This window comes from Chaetodon auriga, chromosome 14, assembly GCF_051107435.1.
Source record: "Chaetodon auriga isolate fChaAug3 chromosome 14, fChaAug3.hap1, whole genome shotgun sequence".
NCBI classification, from domain to species: Eukaryota; Metazoa; Chordata; class Actinopteri; order Chaetodontiformes; family Chaetodontidae; genus Chaetodon; species Chaetodon auriga.
Window position 1 is genome coordinate 8,702,812 of NC_135087.1, and position 22,281 is coordinate 8,725,092.

Sequence of the window (22,281 nt, forward strand, 5' to 3'; positions counted from 1 at the left end):
TGCTGCGGCTGGACAATCTGGTTCACTTTTGGATCAACACCTGTAATTGGACCAAGTGGGACAGAGGGTCTCCCATCTGTCCTGATCACCGAACACAGCAGCTTCTTTTTTCCCCATCACGGTGATCTAGACAGCACGAAAACTGGCTCCTCTCTCTGATTGGTGCAGAAAAAATCCAGTTGTTGGAGCTAAACTTCATACCTGTGCCACCCTATATCTGTCCTGTGTGTGTGTGCGTGTGTGTGTGTGTGTGTGTGTGTGTGTGTGTGTGTGGAGGAGGCTGTGTCTGACTCTGCACCGCCCCGTCGGTGTGTGCGGTGTACATCGTCAAGCTCATTCTGCCCCCGGACTGGTCCTCTCCGTCAACCCCACTCACTCTACTCACAACCCTATACACACACACATCCACACACACACACGCACACACATCCACACACACACACACATCCACATATTCACACATATAGACACACATACCCTGGGACACTGAAACGAGGCAGGCCTGGAAACTCGGTGCGCTTCAATTAACGCTCCTCCGACGGATCCCTGGCGTGGACATTTTTAATTTTTCATCACAGCCACCTTGGATTTTTCCTCATGTGGCTTTTTTTGCGCATAGCGCCCGGACGCTGCTGAGGTGTGTTTGAGCAATAGAGCCATTTCGGAGATGAAGATTAACGCTCGGTGAATGGGAAACAGCAGCACGGAGGCACCGCTACCTTTCCCCGATCCTGACAAATACGCTCACCCTTCAGTTGGCGAGCTTTGCGCACCGGAGACCGGAGCCGGTGTCTGCGCTCTGCGGGGCCGGGCGCGCGTCGTCAGGGAGGAGTAGGGAGGATGGAGGCGTTTTTTGCAGAGGTAAGCCGCGGAGAATGTGTCATCTCATCGAGCCAAACATGAATGACAGATTAAGCGTTCACGACGTGATAGAGCCTGCATTTGCACCGATGCATGGTGCAAGACGCTTTTACGGTTTTCCTTTGATTCACGTCGGGGGTTGTTACGGCAGGTGTTGCCCAGCTTCTGTCGACCGAAACCATTCCTCGCCGTTCCCACCAAAACCCACTGGGAACAGGCCTGCGCTTTGACTGCATGTCTTCATCGATTAAAACTAAACTAAACACACCGTTTATTTTATTGTCACTGCGGAGCATCAAGGCCTGGCTGCCGGCTTGGTGAATTAATTCAGAGCAGAGCCGCAGATAAATTGGCCAAACGAGAGCTGACACGGGCTTGTGCATCCATAAGGCTGGCTCTCGGATTAAAGGCAATCTGTTAACGGAGGGTAGACCGTGTTGGCCTCCAGCAACAGCCCTCCCACACCATGCTGCTGTTAAGAGACCCCTTTCTTTTGGCCTTTTAGTGCACTGTGAATGGGGTGGATCCATGGGTGGGTATGGGTCGGTACATGGCTGCGGGAATTGCGGAGGGGGTGCAGGAGGAGGAGGAGGAGGATGGTGGCTATCTGGAAAGTGGAAGGAGGAGGAGGAGGGGAAGGATGAGGGCTATTTGCTTGTGTGGATGGAAAAGGTGAGATAGGAGGGAGACAAATGGTTAACAACTGGCATCTAATTGAATATGAGGTAAATCAGTATTATTCAGTCAGTGCTCTGCTCATTCCTCCACTGCCTGCTGGGTGAAACGTCATCGTGGGCTTTCACCTCCTGCATCCTGGGCTTTATTTGACAAACCGTCCTCATGCTTCTAAAACCAAGCCCCAAGGTTTTCCCAGTCAGATCCAGAGTGGTGGCCCAGCTCTCCCTTCAGTCTATTTTTCCATCTCCCTCCCATTAATTCATTGTGGACTGTCACCCCCTCCTCAGGAGATGCAGACCTCTTCCCTCTTCCCCCTTCCTTCATTTCATATGTGTTTTAGTCCACACGGCTTCATGCACACACACACACACACACCCACACAGACTCCTGAAACGCCGTCTTGTCCGCTGACTTTGATGCCAATATCCGCCCTCTCCAAGCTACTTATCCTCCCCCCTCTTGAGTTAATCTGATATGGGTTTAAATGCCTCTCACATTGGCAGTGATGTCATGCCATTTATTAGTGTGTGTGAGTGGTTGTGTGGGTATGTCTTTACCAGGACCACGGTGAACACTGCATGGTGTCCAAGGGAGCACAGAGGTGTGATCCCTTGAATCCTGGCACTAGTGAGTAAAATTAACGGTATTGACCACATGACATAATTATGAAAACTGCTCAGTTGATAAAACAGCAACAGCAGAGAGTAACAACCGCCTCCGCTGCTCCATTTCCCATCAGTCTGTAATATATATATTGATCATGCCATCGATTAACAGACCACCACATCACCAACCCTGCAGCCCCACACAGCACAGATTCTGAAAGCCTATGTGAGACCTGAAAATGAGTGACTTATTGAGTTATGATGTTCAGGCCTGCTGGCATATCTGATACCCAGAAACATGACTTCATGCAGTGGGGGCTGCTGAGTAAACAGGCCTCACGGGAGGTGTCTGTCCAGCATCCACTTGGATTCATTCCTCCGCGGTCTTCATCGCTCCGTGCCACAGTCTTATACCCCTGCCTTCCTCCACATATTAAAACAGAAAAAGTGAACAGCTGACCCCTCTCTCTGGCTCTCTCTCAACCCAGGCAGAAAACATGATAGCTGGCCGACCAGCCGAGCATGAAATGTCAGGTGGCAGTAGACTACTGTATAATCCCCTCATATTCAAACTGGATTGGTTAGTGGTGGAATATGGTAGTTGTAGAGACATTATGTGCCCTAAATACCAACAAAAATCAATCATTTTTCTGGTCGGGGTGCCTGAAAAACAACGTAGGCTACACGTGAAAAGTTACTGGGGATACATTAGATGTGATTTTTTGAAGAACATTTTTTGTGTATTGTGATCCTGACATACATTTCCTGGACGTGGCAAAGGAGTAATCATCATGTGCCTACTGTAAGTGAGTGCAGTACCAAGTTTGGGTAAGATATTACTTGTGGCTAAAAAAGGCAACAATGCCTACTATTGAAGAAAAACACAGCAATAAAAAACTACACTCAGTCTAACCTCCCTGACCCTGTGCTTAGTATGTGCATGTATGTCACAACAACTACAGGATTTGTGTATCAAGGCTGTGATCTCTACTATGAATGTATGTGTGTCTGAGTGGGACGGATGACACGTGGTCTCAGGGGTGACATTTTGTGTTTGTGATGGTGTGTGTGTGTGTGTGATAGATCTGGACTGGATTACAGGTGCACAGCCACCATGAACCGATAACCGGGAGACAGACATGTGTGAATATGGAAAGAACAGCTTTGACACTTTATCTGGAGCCTGCTGTCACTGTGGCTGTGTCACATCTGCCTGTTCAGCCTCACTCTCTGTCCCGTCTTCGCCCGGTCACCTGTCCTCTCCCCTTCCTGTCTTTCTCCTCTTTGCTCTGTCGTTTTTCCTCGGTCTATATAACCGAACGGGCTGTAAATAATCATTTACTACTCTGCAATTTGTTGAGTGGCCGTTATAGAGCAATGAAAGCTTTCTCACGCTGAGGTTGACTTTTCATGCAAAGAACTTGCTCTGCAGTAAAACATTAATCATTTAAATGCATCCTATATGTTGGCTATAACTGTGAAACATTCATTGAAACCAAATATCAAATCTCAAAGCAGCATCCATCTTTGAACTTGACTCATGAGAAGTGTCTTTTGTGCAATGCATTTTGACATAAAATGCTAAATTTAGGTACATGAAGCGGAGTCCATAGATTGTGACCCAAATTACGAATTACGGATTTCGAATGAAGTGCATGCTGCAGGAAGCTGGTTCAGTGGAGGGAAGGGAACAGTCACTGGAGATGTGTGACCTATATTCAGCAGCTCCAAACGCATTTGTTCTGCTCAGGAGCTGCATCAGCTTTGCTTCTCCCTCCCTCTCTCTCCTTTTTTTCCCTTCCCTCTGATGCTCTCTCGCTCCCTGCGGCCACTCACTTGGTGCTTCTCCATCTCAGTCAACCAACCGCTCTGGGTGCCGCTCTCCCTCCTCCTCCTGGCTTTTTTCCAGCTCTGTCTTCCCTCTCCTTCTCCTTCGCTCTGCCTTTTATTCACTGTCCCACTCTCCTGCTTGTTCTGCATGTGTAGGTGTGAGACTACAGCTCCGCTTCAGTCAAACTGCATTGAAGCTGTTTTACAGTGTGTGAATAAAACAACGCCTCCCAGAATCCTACTCTTCTCTTAAAAGGCAGTGATGGAGCTGGGAAATATGACTTATTGGCACAATTAGTTCAGTAACAGTAAATACGGGTATTTCTTTTTTAGTACATTTAATTTAAAGAGGTTGTTGCTAATAAATTTTCTAAATTAGTAGATTGATTAGTTCAGCTCTTGGCATATTGTTATAGGTTTTCTCAGATTAAATTGCAGTAGAGTGAACTTTGATCTCATAATCTTATGAATTGGCATTACCACACTGGACCATTAATATTTTATCCCCAGTTGCTTCAGTTTTACAGGCTGCTTTTCAAAACATCCATCACACATCCACCAACAAACAAACATTTTCTGTTTATTCACAAATCACCAATTTAAATTGAAGTGAAACACACATTAAATAAATACATACAAATAGATCGAAATAATAAAAAAAGTGCATTTTATTCCACAATCGTCTCCATTTCAACACCACCTCCCAGCATCCACCAATACTTAGAGGAGAGAGGCTGTTTCCATGGTGCCCTGTTTCCACACTGTTGCCGTGTCGTCTTGTTGCCAGGGTGTCGGTGGGGGTGGGGGTGTGCGACTGTAGTTTAATCCAAGATGAGAGAGAACGTGATAATTAGCAGACTGCTCAAAACTGGCCCCTAAAAGAGGATTTGCACCGTACAAACACACATGCATGCTTGCGCGCACACACACACACACACACACACACACACACACACACACACACACAAAATACCATTAACAGCTGCTTCTCTGCTGCCTTTATCCCTGTTTGTAGTTTAGCAGTTTGCTCTGATCTGGTTTACTTTGGATAAATCATTCATGTGTTTGTTTTGGAATTGGATGCTGGTTAAAAGGTTATCAGTCTAAAGCTTCAGATATTCCAGAATCACAGTGAAACAGCCAAACAGGGAACACGCTGCTCTTAAAACTCCTGGCACTTCTGTGACTGCAGTCGCTCGGTGTGAGGGAGCTTTGACCTGCTGCTTTCTTTGTGTGTGTGTGTGTGTGTGTGTGTGTGTGTGTGTGTGTGTGTGTGTGTGCGTGTGTGCGTGTGCGCCACGGTAGTTAAATGTTTTCATGAGCATTTCGGTGCTTTTGAAACGGCTGCAACTAATGATTATGTGGCATTTTACTGACAAATTGTTTAGTCTGTAAAATGTCAGGAAATAGGAAAAAAGGTCAATTATGATGTCCAAGTTTTCAAATGCCTTGTTTTGTCTGACAGACAGTCCAAATTCCATATATTTAGTGACTTACTTTGCATTTCTGCGTGTCTGTCCATGTTTGAAGGGTGTTTTCTTCTTCTTGTAGATGTTGTGACATGATAAGACAATTTCTGGATCAGTGATCAAAATCATCTCATGATGTGATGCTTTCATTCCATCAGAGTCCAAAGTGCAGTGAAGTAACCTCAGCCGTCTTTACTCCATGTTTCAGTCACATCTCTGCACAAACCTTAAGGGAGATGTGGAAAACATGACTTTTTTTACCTCTTACCCAGCAGCAGTTTTACCCTGTAAATGTTGGATTTAAACATTGGATTCGCTCCAGGCAAACATTTTATCATTCCAGGCTGAACGTCACATAAATATCTTTGAGGATACAAACCGGTGCTATAGAGAAAATAACTTTAACTTTTCCCTGAAGGTTTGCATTGGGAACGCTACGAGCCACGCGGAGTGGAGTAATGTGCCGTGTGCTGAGGTTTCAAATGGGTCTGCAGTGAAGTTTGACAGTCTCACAGTGAGATGCTCAGGAAGAAATCCACTGTTGACCTTAAGGCTACCACAAGACACACTTTGAGTAACGGGTGCATCTTGCTTTTTGTAACTTTTTGTCACAGAACTTAATTGCAAGATCTTAGCATACATTAAACAATAGAGATTGATGGTATGCAAGGATCTAACAGCATCTAAGAGCAGATTTTTCTTGGTTAAGAGTCAATAAACGAATATGTCAGTGGAATGTGTGCTGAGATGAGAATTTCAAAATAAAACACTCCTCAAAATCATAGTTAGCCGTCCTATGAGACCTTTGCTTACAAGATAATTATAAGTTTGAGGATACAATTATCTGCTTTTCGCCCCCAGATGTTTTTTATACCTACAGTTGAATTTGAGCTGTAATCTCTTTCTCTGACAGATGTGACTCATATAGGACAGGTGACGCCCACACACACCCACCCACACACACACATAAACACATGTTGTTGTTCTCCTTCCAGCTGCCGTAATCTGCTGAAAGCCTCGCTGTCCTGATTGTGTTATCACCTTTAATGGAATATTACTGACACAGTTTAGGTCGCAGACACACGCCGGCTCGCACCAGAGGAGATGGATCAGACAGCTTTATCACAGTTATTTAAAACGGTGAAAGCAGCGAGTGCCTTAAACACACACACACACACACACACACACACACATGAATCCACGTGCTTCACGATGGCTTCTGTGACAGCCAGTGCTTCTTACCAGGCAAGCTGTGCACAGACAGGCGGTTATTTCCAACCGAGAGAGGGGCCGTTCCACGACACCTGCTGCCAGACTTGAAGTGGAAGTTTCTGAGAGCAGTTTCAGTGACGAGAGAAATGATGGGAAAGTGAATTTTGTGCATCTCTGAGTTTCTGAAGTTATGTAACTACTCTCCAATCCTACTGGACTCAGAAAATCTTAGAAAGAATTGGGAAACAAGCTTAGATTATTAATATGTGATGACGTACATTTCGATGCAGCCTGTAGCATCGTGGTTTTAGGATCATGTGCTCATCTTCATTTGGTGTGTTTATGGTCTGAGAAGATGCTCAGTGATCAGATGCTCGGTGATCAGAACTGGAGAGTATTTCTGCTGAAGGCGTTTCTCAATGGATTAGATGTTTTCTTTTTTTTCCTGGCTGGCTTCGTCACATGTTTGGTTGATGTGATTGGTTGAAGTTAGTCCATGATAGATGGTGATAGACAGATGGCTCATCCAATCACCTGCCAAGTATTCTTTGAAAGTTTTCATGGACGACTCCCCAGATGGCTCTGTGTAACAGAGCAGATGGTGTGTCCGGGTACCGTAATGCTGCCTTCAAATGCAACTTGTTAGATTTTATATATTTAGTATGAAACATTTGACATTCAACTGGTTTACGTTTTGAGAGCACTAACATGCATTAACATGAAGCTTTCACATCAGTGAAATGTGACCTGTGAACAAAGGAAGCACAACTGCACTTGAAGGCACCATATTACATCAATTAGAGAAACTAGCCCTCCGTCCAGGACTGACAAGAGCCATATTGTCCAGCCGACCCTCCCCTACTCACCCGATTAACTCATGTAAGCACTTGCAACCACACCCACATCCACTCTCCGATAAGACATCCATCAGTGCAGGGAGAGAGGCGGCTGTGCAGGTGGAGGATTGAGGCTTGGTGGAGCTTGATGGCTGATTTAGTATTTTGTGTGTTTAAAAACGATACAAGCCTCTGTTTTTTTGCCAGGTCTGGGCACCGAGGTGTCAAAAAGTGCCAAAACACAGAGGAGAAAAGAGAGAATTAACAACAGAAAGGAAGCTGGACTTGACTGAAGATAATATGGTGCTGAATTATTGATGGCTGCTTGTGTTTTGTGAGTCTTGTTTGTGCATGTTTGGTGCTATTTTAACACTGTGGTTGACGTATGTGTAGTTAATGAGTTTGCTGAAGCAGCTAGACAGAGAGAGAGACAAACACACACACATTCAAAGTCATCTCTAAACACACCCCTGACCTTTAGTCTCCAGAGATTCCCGCTGCGTCCTCCCGCCTCCATGCCGGTCTTTAGTTGTCTTCCATTAGCTGCTGACTGGTCAGCTGTTTCTCTCATCATTTATTCATCTGTGTCTCGTTTCTGTCATTCTGTGTCTTCCTCAACCTCCTCTACTTTTAACCTTTGCTCCCTTTTTCTGGTTTCGGTGTATCTCCCACTATCATCACCATTGTCCCTTTCTTGCCCCGTTTCTCCGTCGTGTCCGTCTCTTCTCGTCTGTCCTCCTGTCAGTCGTTGACAGCCAGGTTGTCAGATGTCCTTCTGCTCCAGGGAGTTACTCTTTTTCTCTCTTACTGTGTCCGTCACCCATTTATTTCCCCTTCTTTTCCTTTTTTTTGACTTTAGAAACTGCAACTTCAGTCCATTATTTTGGTCCATGGAATGATGGCCCCCAGGGAATGAATCCTACTGACTTTGGTGATCCCTGACTTTTCCTATGGCACCACCATGAAATTCCCATTTGTGGTTTTGAATGAAAAGTGTTGACACTTATCAAATTAATTCACATGCACATTTTTTTTTTTGTTTAAATGGTGTGAAAGCAGAAGTCATGTAATTATATTGCATGTCCCACTGTGCAAGATGTGCTGATCTGTGTCAGACTATACAATATTAATTAGCATAAATTGTGCAGTAAATATAAACTACAATGTTAATGGGTAACTGAGTATATGAGAGCAGAGGCATTTCATGGTGTATTCTGATTGGTTGGCCTCATTTGGTTGGATATTTCTCTCAGAATTTGGTCTTAAATCTGTCGTTGAATGTATGACCGCCATTTTGGACTTTCTGTCAAACAAGGTGTTTCTCTTAAGACTGTAAACGTCTTGAGCAGCCCAAAATCACCCAGTGTGAGGGGGTCTTTAGTCTGGTTCTTAACTGTCCTTCCAACTTTACTTTGTCTTTTCTTGTCCCACTGAGGTGAACACATTGAATTTTTGAAATAGTATTAATCAGACTGACTTGTAATCATCTGTATTTACTGTTTGTGTTGGTGTGTGTTTCATCACACGAGGTGTCATGAGCGGCTGTCGAATGTGCAGTTTGCACTTGAAAATGTGGGCATGCCTGCAGATATTAATTGTATGTTTGGGTCGGCGGTCGTGTTCGTCGGGGCGTGAGCGTCGCTCATCAGAGCCCTGTCTCCAGGGCGACGCCATAATCAAATGGCACAGGCGCCCGTGTGATCGCCTGAGCAGAAACGAGGCCTGTATCAGACACACACACACACACACACACACACACACACACACACACACATACAGCTTTTCAGGCGTCTGGGCTCTAATGCTCTGGGGATCCTCTCTTTTGTATGTTCAGTAATGAAAGATTATTAGATGATCGGGATTTTCTGAATAGTTCTCCCATTTTTCTTCTCGGTATAATCAACCCTGCCAACCTTTCATCCGCATTGAGGCCTTGATACATGGAGGAAACAGAAATATATAATTGAACCACAGGATTTGATCCCGTGGATTATATTTCATGTAAGGGCCGACATTGGAGGTTTTGCATGTTCTAACCCATTTTTTACAAATGGTATACTCTTTAAATTGCTTTTGACTGTGGTTAAGGGTGTCCTACCTTCCCATGTGTTCTGTTAATGCTTGTAAAATCAAATTACCAAGATTGGAATTGCTGTAGATAGACAGTCCTTCACACCCAATATGTCCTTTTCTTTTCAGCTTTGTAGAAGTCTTGCTTTTGTCAGGAGCTTCAGACAAGGTCTGTCTTTGTGTCAGCTAACAGCTAACACAATGTGAATTTGGTTATTTATTCTAATGAGATATTAATTTGATATTCATCCACTCATCCATAAACGTTATTTCATTATAGGTTAGACTTATATGAGGCATGATTCTGCAACTGTGTGACTTGCTTCATGCCTCAAATCTATCCAGAAACTAACAACAGGGGCGTTCATCCAGTCAGCTGCAGACTAGAATCATGTTTGAGAGAAGCAAAAAGCAATCAGCTAACATGTAGCTCATTTGACACGACGTGCTTGAAGTGAAACTACTGTTACAGAACCACTAACCTTTGTTTCCTTAACTTGCACAAAGCAGTGAATCAGATAGCATTCCTTGGGCGAGATGTTTTGGTACTCTTTCATCTCCTGTTGGTTAGAAAGCATGGTGTGAGATTTGAGGTCAGGGGTCACGTTTGAGGGTAAAGTGACAAGTGAGGTTGGTTCAGGTTTAATGGAGCTCGACGAAAAGGTGATGGAGGAAGCCGGAGGCCCGGTTTTGACTGCGGTTCGGTTTGAATTTCACAGAGCAGAATAGTGAGAAAAGGAGAGTGAGAGAGATGTAAGCATTTGTGCTAAACCTGTGTTTTCAGCGTACAGTACATGTAGTTTTCAGCACACACAAAGCACTGGAGTTGGTTGTTATGCATGGCCATTCCTGTCTGTCTGGGCCACTAATAGACGGGGGAGGGGAGGAGGACACAAAGAGGAGGAGGAGAAGTCCAAGGGTGTTGGTGGGTGTAGGTAGTGATGCTGGCAGGTCATTTATAACCCTCTGTCTCCCCGTCGCTGCATTTGCCTCAGAGGTAACGCATGGCTCAGGCAAAGTACATCGATCTGCTACTGGAGACCAATTTACTTAAAGAGGAGACAGACAGAGCGCCAGACAGAAAGCAAAGACGTGCATTATAGTCTGGTTCATGGAGGGCGTAAGGAAAAAGAAGTAGAATGTGTTTTAGTGTGCTTCAGGGCGAGTGCTAAAGGTCCAGTATAGGAGGTTTAAGTGGTGTCAGAGGTCATCTTATCAGGTGAAACAGGATGTAGTGATGTACTGGTGAACTGTGAGCATAGAGCCTGAGGCCAGGGCAGCCATCAGGTCAAGTCACGGCACCCCCTTCATCGCAGTGGCTTCGTGTGCTGGAATCCGACAGGCAGACGAGCTGGAGTTAGGGCCGAGACAGGCCGACTGACCGCAGGGAGAGAGAGGATCTAGAGGAGCGATGAGGGGGCTATATATAGGGAGTTGCTGAGGAGAGAACAACAGAGAGAGAAAGAGCAGCGCAGGCTCTTGAATTTTTCAGCTGTCGGAGTGATTCTAGATGTACGAGGCGTGTTCACGCAAAGATTGGACTGAATTAGCATTAAATGTGACGTTCAGAGCACATTTCAGTGAGGCAAGTTTGGGTGAAGCTTATGAAATATTGAAAACACAAACACACCACCATCACAACACAGATATGCACTGATTTGGTAATGAGTCTACAGGCGCTATGTTTACCATGTTCACCATCCTAGTTTAGTCTGACATTTGCTCATTGGAACTAAACATGAAGTAGAGCAGAGGCTGATTTGAGTGTCGTTAGTTTCGCAGGTGTTTGGTCGTGTTTAATTTGATTTAATGATGGCGGAGAAGTCAGGAGGAGAAGTCAGTGATCACCAAAGTTACTTTAATTCATCCTTAAGGGTCCATTAATGTCTGCACAGAATAAGCAAGAGGCACACCTTGGGAAATAGGTTGAGTCTTTTCTATCAGGCAGTAGACAGATTATTTTTTCATGGACAGTCTTTGAGGATTCTGGGAAGATCGTCTTATTACAAAAGTGAGAACAAAACGTCTCGCTAGGAGACATTGTCCTAATTCACTCGCTCTAATTCAAGTCACCCAATGAGAAATGTTAAATAATACAGTGAGTTTTAGTGTTGTGGTTTAGGCATGTGGCCGTGAAAATGAAGGGTAAGGGTGGGATGTTGCCCTCATAAGGTTGTTTTTGTGTTTGTTTCTGCCTTTGCCGCTGATGCAAATGTTAGGCCAGCGGTGTTAAAGTCTGTATCCAAAAGCATTCAGACGTTCTTCCCCCTGAGCCTCACCTTGAGCTACCAAACAGTGTGTGCATATATAGTATACAGTATGTGTGTGTGTGAATGATTTCTGCATGGTTAACGCCATAGCCTGGGGCACGACTGGTTTTCTATTATCATCAGTGTGCATGTGTGTGTGTGTGTGTGTGTGTGTCAGATTGATATAGAGTGCAAGAAAGAGACCAAAAAAAGAGGGAGAAGGAGAGGAAAATGAAAGGGATGGAAGTTTTCAGGGAGAGTTTGGGACCATCTGTTGCTAAAACAATTAGTTTCCACTCGTCCTCTGCTGCTCGCCTCATTCAGATGCAACATCATCTGTCCTGCGGAGTCTTTCCAGGGTTCAAACACCCTTTCATGCTTTAGACAGAATAATCTTGAAAGTTTTTTTTCCTGCAACAAGATCAACAGGACAAGAAATACAGTTTTAAAGCTGGAGCTGCTTTCATTATTCTTTAATCAATTACTTATTTGGACTATAAAATGTCAGAAAATCACAAATAATTCAAATCACACTCTTCCTGCAAATAATATCTAGTATATTAGTGTGATTTTAATGCTCCACATCATTGAAATGACACTTGCTGAGTATCTGTAACCCATCACATATTATATTTAGGAGTCATTTTTCTAAAAATTAAATAGTAATTCTTCCTCTAGCAACTTTCTTTTACTTTTTGGTTCAATGTAACACCTGGATTCACAATCAAACCTGGATTCATGAACCTATTCAAGGTTAGTGTTTACCTTTGGTTTGATAAATTCCAGCTCTGAGTAAGGAGTTGATTTTCACTGTGATGTCATTTATTTCATTTGCTCACATCTTCTATGTCTTCCAAGCTTAGCATGTGGTCTACTTCCTGTCTCTACAGTACTTCAGTAGCCCTGTCAGCTGCCCCCTCTTCCTCCTCTTCCTCCTCTCTTGTGTCCCTTTCTGTCCTCTCCTCTCTTCCTCCTCTGTTATGCTGAGCCCCTTTTTAAGGGTTGGAGATCAGAGGTCAGCGACTGTGTGAAAGAGGGCTTTGTCTGTGTGGAAAGAGCACACTTCCTCTGCCCCTGAGTCAACCACACACACACACACACACACACACACTTACACACAGATGTCAAGCATTGTTGCCACTCCAGATGTTTAAGTCTTCATCTCTCATTAAACACATCTGTCTGTGCAGCCATGCACACTCATCATACATGCAGACTGTGTTACATGTTGTAGAAAGTGTCTCGGCTATGCTTACGTAAGACTAGCTTGTACGGTGTATTGTACAATCATGTTGCAAACATAGACTGTATAAGGAGTGGATGGACCTTCCAGATCTGAAAAGTGAAGCCAATGCTTATTACCTTGAACTTGCATTCTTTCAAATGGCCAGCAGGGGGTTGCACTGGTTGCAAAAAGAAGTCAGGTTTTATGCAAGCATATGAGAAAATGTCTTTGCTTCTCACTTGATTTATTACCTCAATGAACAGTTTCCTCATTAGTTTATGGTCTCAGTATCTGGTTTCAAGTCTTCTGTGCTACAGCATGCAAACTATGGTCCTATTCAAAGTAAAATAGACAATAAAGCAGGGTATGCTTTAGGGTATGGCCTCCTTGTGATTGACAAGGCGTTACCATGGTGTGTCCTCAGGTAGAGGCATAGCAATGCATATCCTCCTCAGCTCCACCCTCTCATCAAACAAGGTCACTTCTGTCTCCTGAAAACCAAGAACGCCGTTGGCCATTCAAGGTTTCAAAATGGAAGACCACAAACTGATGGGTCACAGGGGGAAATCAAAAGTGTTTACCCCAAACACATTTCCTTTCCAAATAAGAGCACGCTACATTGCCAACTCTGACTCCAAGACCTCCACTCTGGTCTCCAGGGGTTTCATTATCATTCTTCTGCACTGGTTGCACTACTTAACTTCAGTCTTTGTGTTGTCTGATCCAGGGGGCCCGTGTTTGGGTCAGAGAGAAGGAGCAGCTGGTTCCCGCCACAGTCAACTCCTGCGGAGATGGAACCCTTGTCATCACGACCGACTATGGAGAGGTAAGAAATGTGAACTTGCATTTACTTCATGTTCCCTGAAAGACAAAAACCTGTTTTTGCCTGGTCAAATAAAATAAGCTCTCAGGTTTGCAGGAACACGTTTTTGGGGCCTTCTGTACATTTAGTATAATTTAGTATAATGTGATGTGAAAACTGTAGATTTCCACACAGTCAAAGAGTTAAAAAAGTGTGCATCCTCGCTGAATTAGACAATCATAGCGCACCGCAGAGTGCCTCTCCTGTGAGGCTGAGGAGTCAATCACACTGAACAGCAGAGGTCGTACCAGCGTGTGGTTCAAAAATAGCTGATTTCACTCACATTCGTCAGTAGAATCATCAACAGCAACTGAATCACTCAGGTTTTTCACTAAAACTGAAAACTAAAAAAAAAAATCTGACATTTTTTATGTGAATGTAAAAATGGAAGAAAATTGTAAACGTTGCACTGATTGAAAAGACATTTAATTAGTTTTAAACAGAAAGCAGTGTTAGCGTTACGTTACTGCTGAGCGAAAGCTGCAGTCGTCGCTTGTAATGTGTCACCTGAACTGTGCATTAGCTTTGGGATAAAGGTCAGCGCGAAGGTCGAGCAGCTGTGCAGGTTCATCCTCTCCTGTGTGGATCAATAGCAATTCCTGGTCATGATGCTCCACTTTCCTGCCCCAGTTCCTTCCTTCCTCCTCCTCATCCTCCTCATGCATATGCAAAATTCATCTCTGACACACATTCAGCCTCCAGAGGAGAGCTAGAATAGATGGAGAGCATTATGGGAGCACAAATGCTCGTTTCAGGATGTCAGATGTCAGGACAGCGTTGCCTGTAGCTGTTCTAAATGGCCAAGCCAGGCGGCGGCCCGATCCCCAGCCCTTTAACACCACACCCCCTGCCAAAATAATGGAATTGAATGTTTAAATCTCATTATGAGTATGCGTGTGCTCATCTAATCTGTATCAGAGCAAAGACATGCACACATTGCTCATTGGATTTAATGTTTTTTTGAGGGCTGATGTGTTTGGCACGCGCACAAACACACATATGCGCTCCAGTTGGCAGCATTTAGATGGAGCTAATAATAGACTTGGTTCTTTAGCCTGAATTCAAGAGTCTCAGTCCTCCCTTTATACCCCCAAAGACCATCCACATCTACTTTCTTTCTCACATGTGCAATGAACTCACGTTTCGTGGCATTTAAGAATGGCCCAGTGCTGCTCTAAAAGCATCGTCTTTTCATGTAGCTGCTTCGCTGTTCTTGTTGGAGGACACAGCAGGGACAGACAGGCATTTCCCAAAATAGAGGATTGGTTATAGGAGCAGGCATTCTCTTTGCTCTGGATTATGAATGTCCTTAACCTCCCCAGCCCCCATCCAGCTCTCCCTGCCTCCCTCTGCCCTCCCTCTCTCCTAGCTGTTGGTGTTTAAATGTTAGCTCTGCAGGAGGTGGTGAATATTTGATGGAGAATCAGCATGATGGGGGGCTTTACCCTGTTACAGCAGGATCTGACCCATGCAAACAGTCCCAGGGTCCCCATCACTCCCTGTTGCTCTGCCCATGGTTCTCGTGATCTTGGTCATAAATACATTTTTTATTCCGGTGTCCACAGAAGCTGGTGAAACCCTGTAAGCTTTTAAATAGCCTAAAGGGCGAACGAGCTGAAACAATTAAGCCAATATTCATGCCATGGCCGGCAGAACAAGAAACATGCAAGATTTAACAGCGTTTGGTTGTTTTGTTTTACTTTTACTTTCCTTTTTCACAGTCTCTCCCCAGCTGCCATGTCACTCTGATTCTGTAATCTACAGACCCTGACCCAGTTCACCACATTACCAATTCTGGGTTACAAATGCCGTGGCTGTAAATCTACAAGCGTTCAGCACCACTCACAGCTATCAGGGGTATATGAGCAAGCCTTTATATCAGTCATAGTCTGTTTAACTCATGAATCAGGAAATATTCTGGCTTGCTGCTCACCTGTGTCACGACACCATTCATTATACCTGGTGGAGATAATGCGTTTGGTCATGTGTGTCTGTGTGTATTTTTGGTGTCCATTTATGACTGCGTGCCAGAGGAACCCTCGTGGTTGTAGTTATTGTTTTTCAGTATATTGCCACTGACTGATGACTCCTCACTCTTAATTGGCTGGTTAGGACCACAAGTGATCAACCACTGCTTCAGTCTGAAATCCTCTCTCGGGACAAAAGGCTGTTGTGGGCCATGTTCTAGCCTTCGTCATGGCTCAAAAATCGACAGAAACAGGATAGTCTGGTCTCATCTTGAACAGGATCATCTACAGATTAATTCTCTAACCAACATGTTATGATCCACAAAAGTGAGGCACAATAGGAAATGAATGGATCCACGGGTCTTCACTGCCCTCTTGACTGTAAGTCTGGTGGAGATCTACACTCTACTAAGAGCACTTTTCCAGTTTAAGTTAATATTGGCAGGCTTATCCTACATGCTGACTGATCTGTCTGATCGTTGTTTTCAGCTTTTCATCCATTTTCCTTAACCTGGACTGTATAGTAATATGCTTTCCATTGACAAACTTTCTAAGATCGACATTTCAAACTTAAAAACATATTTTTGCCAATTCTTTACTCTATTTTCTGACTGGATTGGATCATGCACACATACTGTCTCATCCACGATCCAAGGTTTTACCTCTGTCTTTTAAGTCTGTATAGCTTGCTGTGTAGAGAATACGATTAGATTAAATCAGATTAGATGAAACTTTAATGAAGCTGTGGTGAAACTGGGTCAGAACTGGATATAGATAAATATAGAACAAATAGATGTATGAAGATAATACAATGAATGAGCATACTGATGGTAGCATAAAAACCAGAGGTAGCCCTTTGTAGTCCTGAAGAAACAGAGCTCCTGCTGCCGTATAAAATGTTTTTGAGTCATTGATAATTTACTGATGTGTTGTATGTCAGTGCCGTTAGCTTCAAGCAGGAAGCTAGCTGTACCGTGCTTGAAGAATGTCACTCGCTGTGTGTTCATTATATATGATCGTTACTGTAAATTGACAGTTAGCATCAGGCTCCTCCTTACATTTGCTGTAATTGTCACATCCTGAAGTACACCCCCACTGGACACATATTTACACCCCCACAGGAATGTACTGCACACGGGAAAATATGTAAACACAGACAGAAGGCTACACAAACACACGCACATACACACACCTGTATCCCTCCTCAGACACACAAACATGCATGTATACACACACACACACAGGTTACGTTAGCGATGAGTTAGGCACAATGTGTGTTACATGACCTGGATTTCAGTAGCTAGCGTGAAAGCCGCGGCGAGAGCTCACGCGAGCACAGAACATGCTGCAGGGATGCCTCACTCCTTGTGCACACACAAAATGATTACACACACACACACACACACACACACACACACACACACACACACAGAAAGACCAATATGCTGAAATGCGCCAAATGAAAAGTGCAGAAATGACTTTTTTTTGTCTGATTTGGCACAGAGACAAGCTGATGTTGCTGTGTGATCTCCTGACCCACATTCCTCTTCACAGTTTCAGATCAGATTGACGTGACTCTGCCAAACTGGTGCACAAGAACACTGATATGCAAACACACACACAAACACACGGACACACTCGTCTACCTGTCTGTCTCTTGCTTTCCGTCTGTCTCTCACCTTCCCTGTCTCTCTGCAGTGTCCCTTATCTGTGGAAAATGAAGCAGAAATGCCCCTTGGGGTGGGATGAGTGTGCGTTGCCAAATCTTAAAGGATGATGACATGTGAAAGGTGTTAAACACCCCAGTGCTGAATGGGTGCTGTGAGGCAGAGAAGACATAAAGTTAAAGTTAAAGCTTGTTAGCCTTCTTTTCTTAATCCAATTTACCAAGATCCTTGGCAAAAGAAACAGGAAGGCAAGGGGTAGGGGGCACTTTTAGATGCGGACAACACAGGTTTGGAGTTACTTTTGCACTGCACACATGCAACAATGAGGGAAATGAGAGGAAGCAATCTGTATTCACGGACAATTTACCTTCACTTTAGCATTTGTCTTCCTTATGTTAGCATTTTTAGCATTCCCCCATCGACTCAAAAGTTTTTTTCATTGATGCCAGGCCTGAAAATGTTGACACATGTGAATCGATACATAAATGACTTTCACATCACTTTATGACAAAGAAAGTTGCGTTATTATTATTTTCTCTTTCATCACTGCTGTAGACATCTGCACACTAACAAATCAATAACCCGGCTCTCGTAGCAAGTCCAAAAAAGCTCACTGTAACACTTTGGTTTTAAGATAAAGTGACTTCCTGGCCGCAGCTGCTCCTTTTGCCTCTAATCTGAAGGGTCAGATCATACTAAATACCCCCTCAGCATTCCCCAGTCCTAATCTGACCTGTGGAGGTCTGCCAGTTCTGATCCAAGGTCAGTGGAGGGAGCTGCAGGTGCGTACAGTCCTGTGTGATACTGTATCTTTCACTGAATAAAAGGTCTGTAAAATATATAGGTCACTGTGCCCACAGCTCTCTCTCTCTCTCCCTCCATGCTCTGTCTTCATCTCTCTCGCCCCCTCTCCTCACTCTGGCTGCTGCTAATTTGTGAAGTCAGATGAAGAGGCTTGTCTCCCCTGGCTCTCCTCCTGAATCATGCAAAGCAGCTTCAGACTTGAGAGGGCTTTACAGGAAGGCCGCGCGGCATGCACTGTATGTGTGTGTGAAAGTGTGTTCACATGAGCGAAGCAGGTTACGAATGCAGCAATTTTCCTGAAAAAGAGAAGCCACAGAATAGGATAAAAGGGAAGATGCAGAATGGGTATTTGAGAGAGTAAATATTGTCAACAGATTCCATGAAAGGACCAAATCCTACCAACAAGTATTGCTATACAGCTTATTCTTCTGTGCCTCCATTGTTCTGCAATACAAAGAAGAGTCTACAGCCATGCTAGCTGCTCTGTGGGACTTACAAGCAGTAGTTTGTGAAGCTAAATGCTAACATCAGGATGCTAACATGTTCACAATAACAACATACTGATATTAGATGTTTACCATGTTCGCCATCTGACTTCAGAGTGTTAGCATGCTAACATTTGCTAACAACAACAACAAAAAAAAATGGATAAATTGAGAATTTAACCTGATGATGGTGCAAGATGAAAAGTTAAAGTGTTACCAAAGTTATTGCAATTCGTTCTGAGGGGAAGATGAATGTTTATGCCAAATTTCAAAACAGTTCATCCAATAGAGACCCTTTACAGAAAATAGTCCTGTACAAATGCTATATTTACTCCCGTTAGAGTGACACTTTAAACTGCAACGTCCAGCCATTTGAGGAAATTATTTAGGTTTTATTAAATGAAATGAAACAATATCTGTGAGCCGTTTCCAGACGTTGACGTCCTCAGTTGTGAATGAGTTTGGGGTTGAGTGGCACAGACGTGGCAGGGAAATCAAAAAGTATTGCTAGACGGACGAACGCTTTGTTGGTTTTGGTATTTTCATGGACTGAAGACAGATCAGAGTTGGTTTACCGTGCTCTACTTCTACATTACACTTCCACATTACTCTCATTCTGTCTCTCTCTCCCTTTCACTCTATGTCAGCCTCTCTCTCTGTTTTTCACTCACTAATTCCATTTCTGTCTTCTGTTCGTCTGTTCAATGATGAATTATTGAACGTGAGTTATCCCATTTTTGACTCTGCGGGTAGTCATAGTTATTGTGTGTGTGCTTCACATATAGTAAAGTTTGTGTGTGTATATGTGTTAAAAACCCACCAGAGGGCAATGGAAGAAGAAGATGGAGATGTTTGCAAAAATGTTTTTTTTTTTTTTTTTTCCACTTCAGCTGCTTTTTATTTCAGTCACTGACACACTTTCTCACTTCACAGCATCTCCTCCCTCAGAGTCTGGGTTTTCCCTAAACATCTCTGCTTTATCTGTTGTTTAAGGCCTTTATATGTGAAAGCGGCTTTGGCATTTGAAGCATATTATAAATCCCAAAACTGTAGCCCAGGCATTTGTTTGTTTTAATCTTATGTCCAGGGTTGTTTTTTTTTTTTTTTCAGACAGACCGCTATTGGTGATGGATCTTTCTCCAGAGATCAAATTCAATTAACTCGTCATAAGGAGTTCGACTCTGAACACTTGTTCAGTGTCGTCTGTGACTCTGGAGGGAGTTTTCTAGTATGAGAGAAAAACCCTGGTGATGTTATACACTGATAACAGAAAGCCTGTGTTACAAACTGTGGACAGAATGGAAGGTTCTGATGAAGAGATGCTATTGAATTGAATTATGGGAAATGATCAATTTAGAGTGGAAAAGAAGAAAGGACCACCATGTAAAAGTTTGGCCACCCCAAGAGATTTAAGCTCTTAGATAACTAATGCTATGGCTTGTTCACAGTCACTGTCAGGGAAGGCTAAGTGATGCAAATTTTTATAAATACTGACTCCTCAAACTTTCAGGCAGCTCAGTTCATAGTGTCATTAAGAAATGGCAGTTAACAGGAATGATGGAGGTCAAGCTGAGGTCTGGAGAACTGCTCCTAGGATTGCTCGAAAGATGAATCAGAACTCCTCTTTGACTGCAGAAGAAATTCCAGCAAATTCTGGAAGGAGGCCCTCTACAGCAGGATAATGGTCTGAAATACACCTTAAAGTCCACAATGGACTACCTCGACAGGCAGAAGCTGAGGGTTTTGCCATGGCCCTCACAGTCCCCTGACCTAAACATGAAGAAAATCTGTGGACAGACCTCAGAAGAACAGAACATGCCAGACGGCCCAAGAATCTCACAGAATTCGAAGCCTTTTGCAGGAAGAATGGGCGAAAATCCACCAAACAAGAACTGAAACGCTCTTAGTTGGCGACAAAAAGCCTTTGCAAGCTGTGATAGTGGCCAAAGCAGGTGTTACTGAACATGCAGGGTGCCCACTATTTTGTTATTTTAAAACTGTAAAAGATGGAAATAAAGCAGTAATCTCACTTGAAATACTAAAGAAATGTGTCATCTTTAACTTTAACTTTAGCTCTTCACAGGAACAGAAATTTTGACCCACATTTTGCGTGCCACTGTGCTATTTGTACATCAGAACCATTATAGCTGGCTGTAAGTGACGTGAAGAGATCCCCCTCTCAATAAAACAAGAATTTTACTGTTATGGTTATAACACGCAGCCTACATAATAACAAACTATGTCACAGCCATTGATCATCATCTGCCACCAAGAATTAGAACAAGTCTGACTGTAAACAAAGAAAATTTTGACAACCAAAACCCAGCCGTCGTAGAGTCCTTCCTCCCCTCAACGTGTTCTGATGTGGTGTGTGTATGTGTGTGAAGTCTTTTCTTTTTCCTCTATAATTTACCCTGCAAAGGCATGCTCGACTGTCATTGAAATGGCTCTCAGTAAGCCCTCAATTACAGGCAGGGGTCTCAGATTGAGCCATTTAGGCATTAAGTAAGTCTGTGTGAGTGAGCACAGAGGAGTGAACAGAGAGAGCTCGATCGGTGAAAAAAAACAAGCTGAGGGGATGCATCGAAGTATGGAGGTTTCAGGAGCCAGCAATAAAGAGTAAAAGAGGAAAGATGGAGGAAGAAAAAGGGAGGTTGAAATATGGGCAAAGCTGTGTGGGGCAGGCAAAAGGGAGAGGGGTAGATTAATGAAGAGTGGGATGATGTGAGGGAGGAAGAGATCAAGAGAACAGAGACAGAATCGACAGACAGAGAAGAGGGGGAAGGGATAAAAAAGGAGTGACGCACAAAGAGAAAGAGAGACGAGAGAGACAGAGAAGTGATGTTTGAAGGCATGCAGAAAGTGAGAGAGTGGAAAAGAGATTTAATAGGATGAGAAGCCAGATAGATAGGAGGGAGAGAGAAAAGCCTGATATAAAACTAATTGACGTGGATATAATTTGAGAGACTTTCTGTCTCTTCTCTGTTCTCACAGACACAGAAGTACACCCCAGTCTTGTGGTACAGTCAGTATGAAAGCATGTGTACAGCTGTTCAAGCCATGACTAACAGGCACGTTAATGCGTCTCATCACTCGGACAAGCGTGTCCCCTGTGCACATCACACATGACCACATACACAGATGTAAAAGTTGACATTGATCTCGACTCAACATTGAAGGCTGAGAGCAGCAGGCTAAACCTGCATTAGGGATTTTTGGCTACTTGTAGGCAATAGAAACAGTATTTGGAGTCATGTCTGTGTCCCCCAGACAATAGTAAGGCCAATATTCAATCTATTTTTAGCTCTGTTTTGGTCTCCACCAACTCAGACATGTGGCTCTGTGGCTGCTAAATGCTCATTTATGTTCACCAGCTCTTCTGTAACTGTGTCTGTCTGCTGTCTGGTGCTGAGCTGGTGGTGTGTGGTGTGGTTTCAGAGGTATTTTCACTGAAAACAGCT

At 43.8% G+C, this 22,281-nt stretch overlaps 1 protein-coding gene across 1 annotated transcript in view; it reads left to right on the forward strand.

The window, feature by feature from the left end:
* Positions 1–374: 374 nt before the first annotated feature.
* The window catches only part of myo10l1 (myosin X, like 1), a 43,454-nt gene continuing 21,547 nt past the window's right edge, over positions 375–22,281 (forward strand). The window contains exons 1-2 of the mRNA XM_076748570.1: positions 375–861; positions 13,763–13,861. Coding sequence (XP_076604685.1) covers positions 841–861; positions 13,763–13,861 — 120 coding nt within the window. The 5' untranslated portion in view covers positions 375–840. The remainder of the gene's footprint in view (positions 862–13,762; positions 13,862–22,281) is intronic.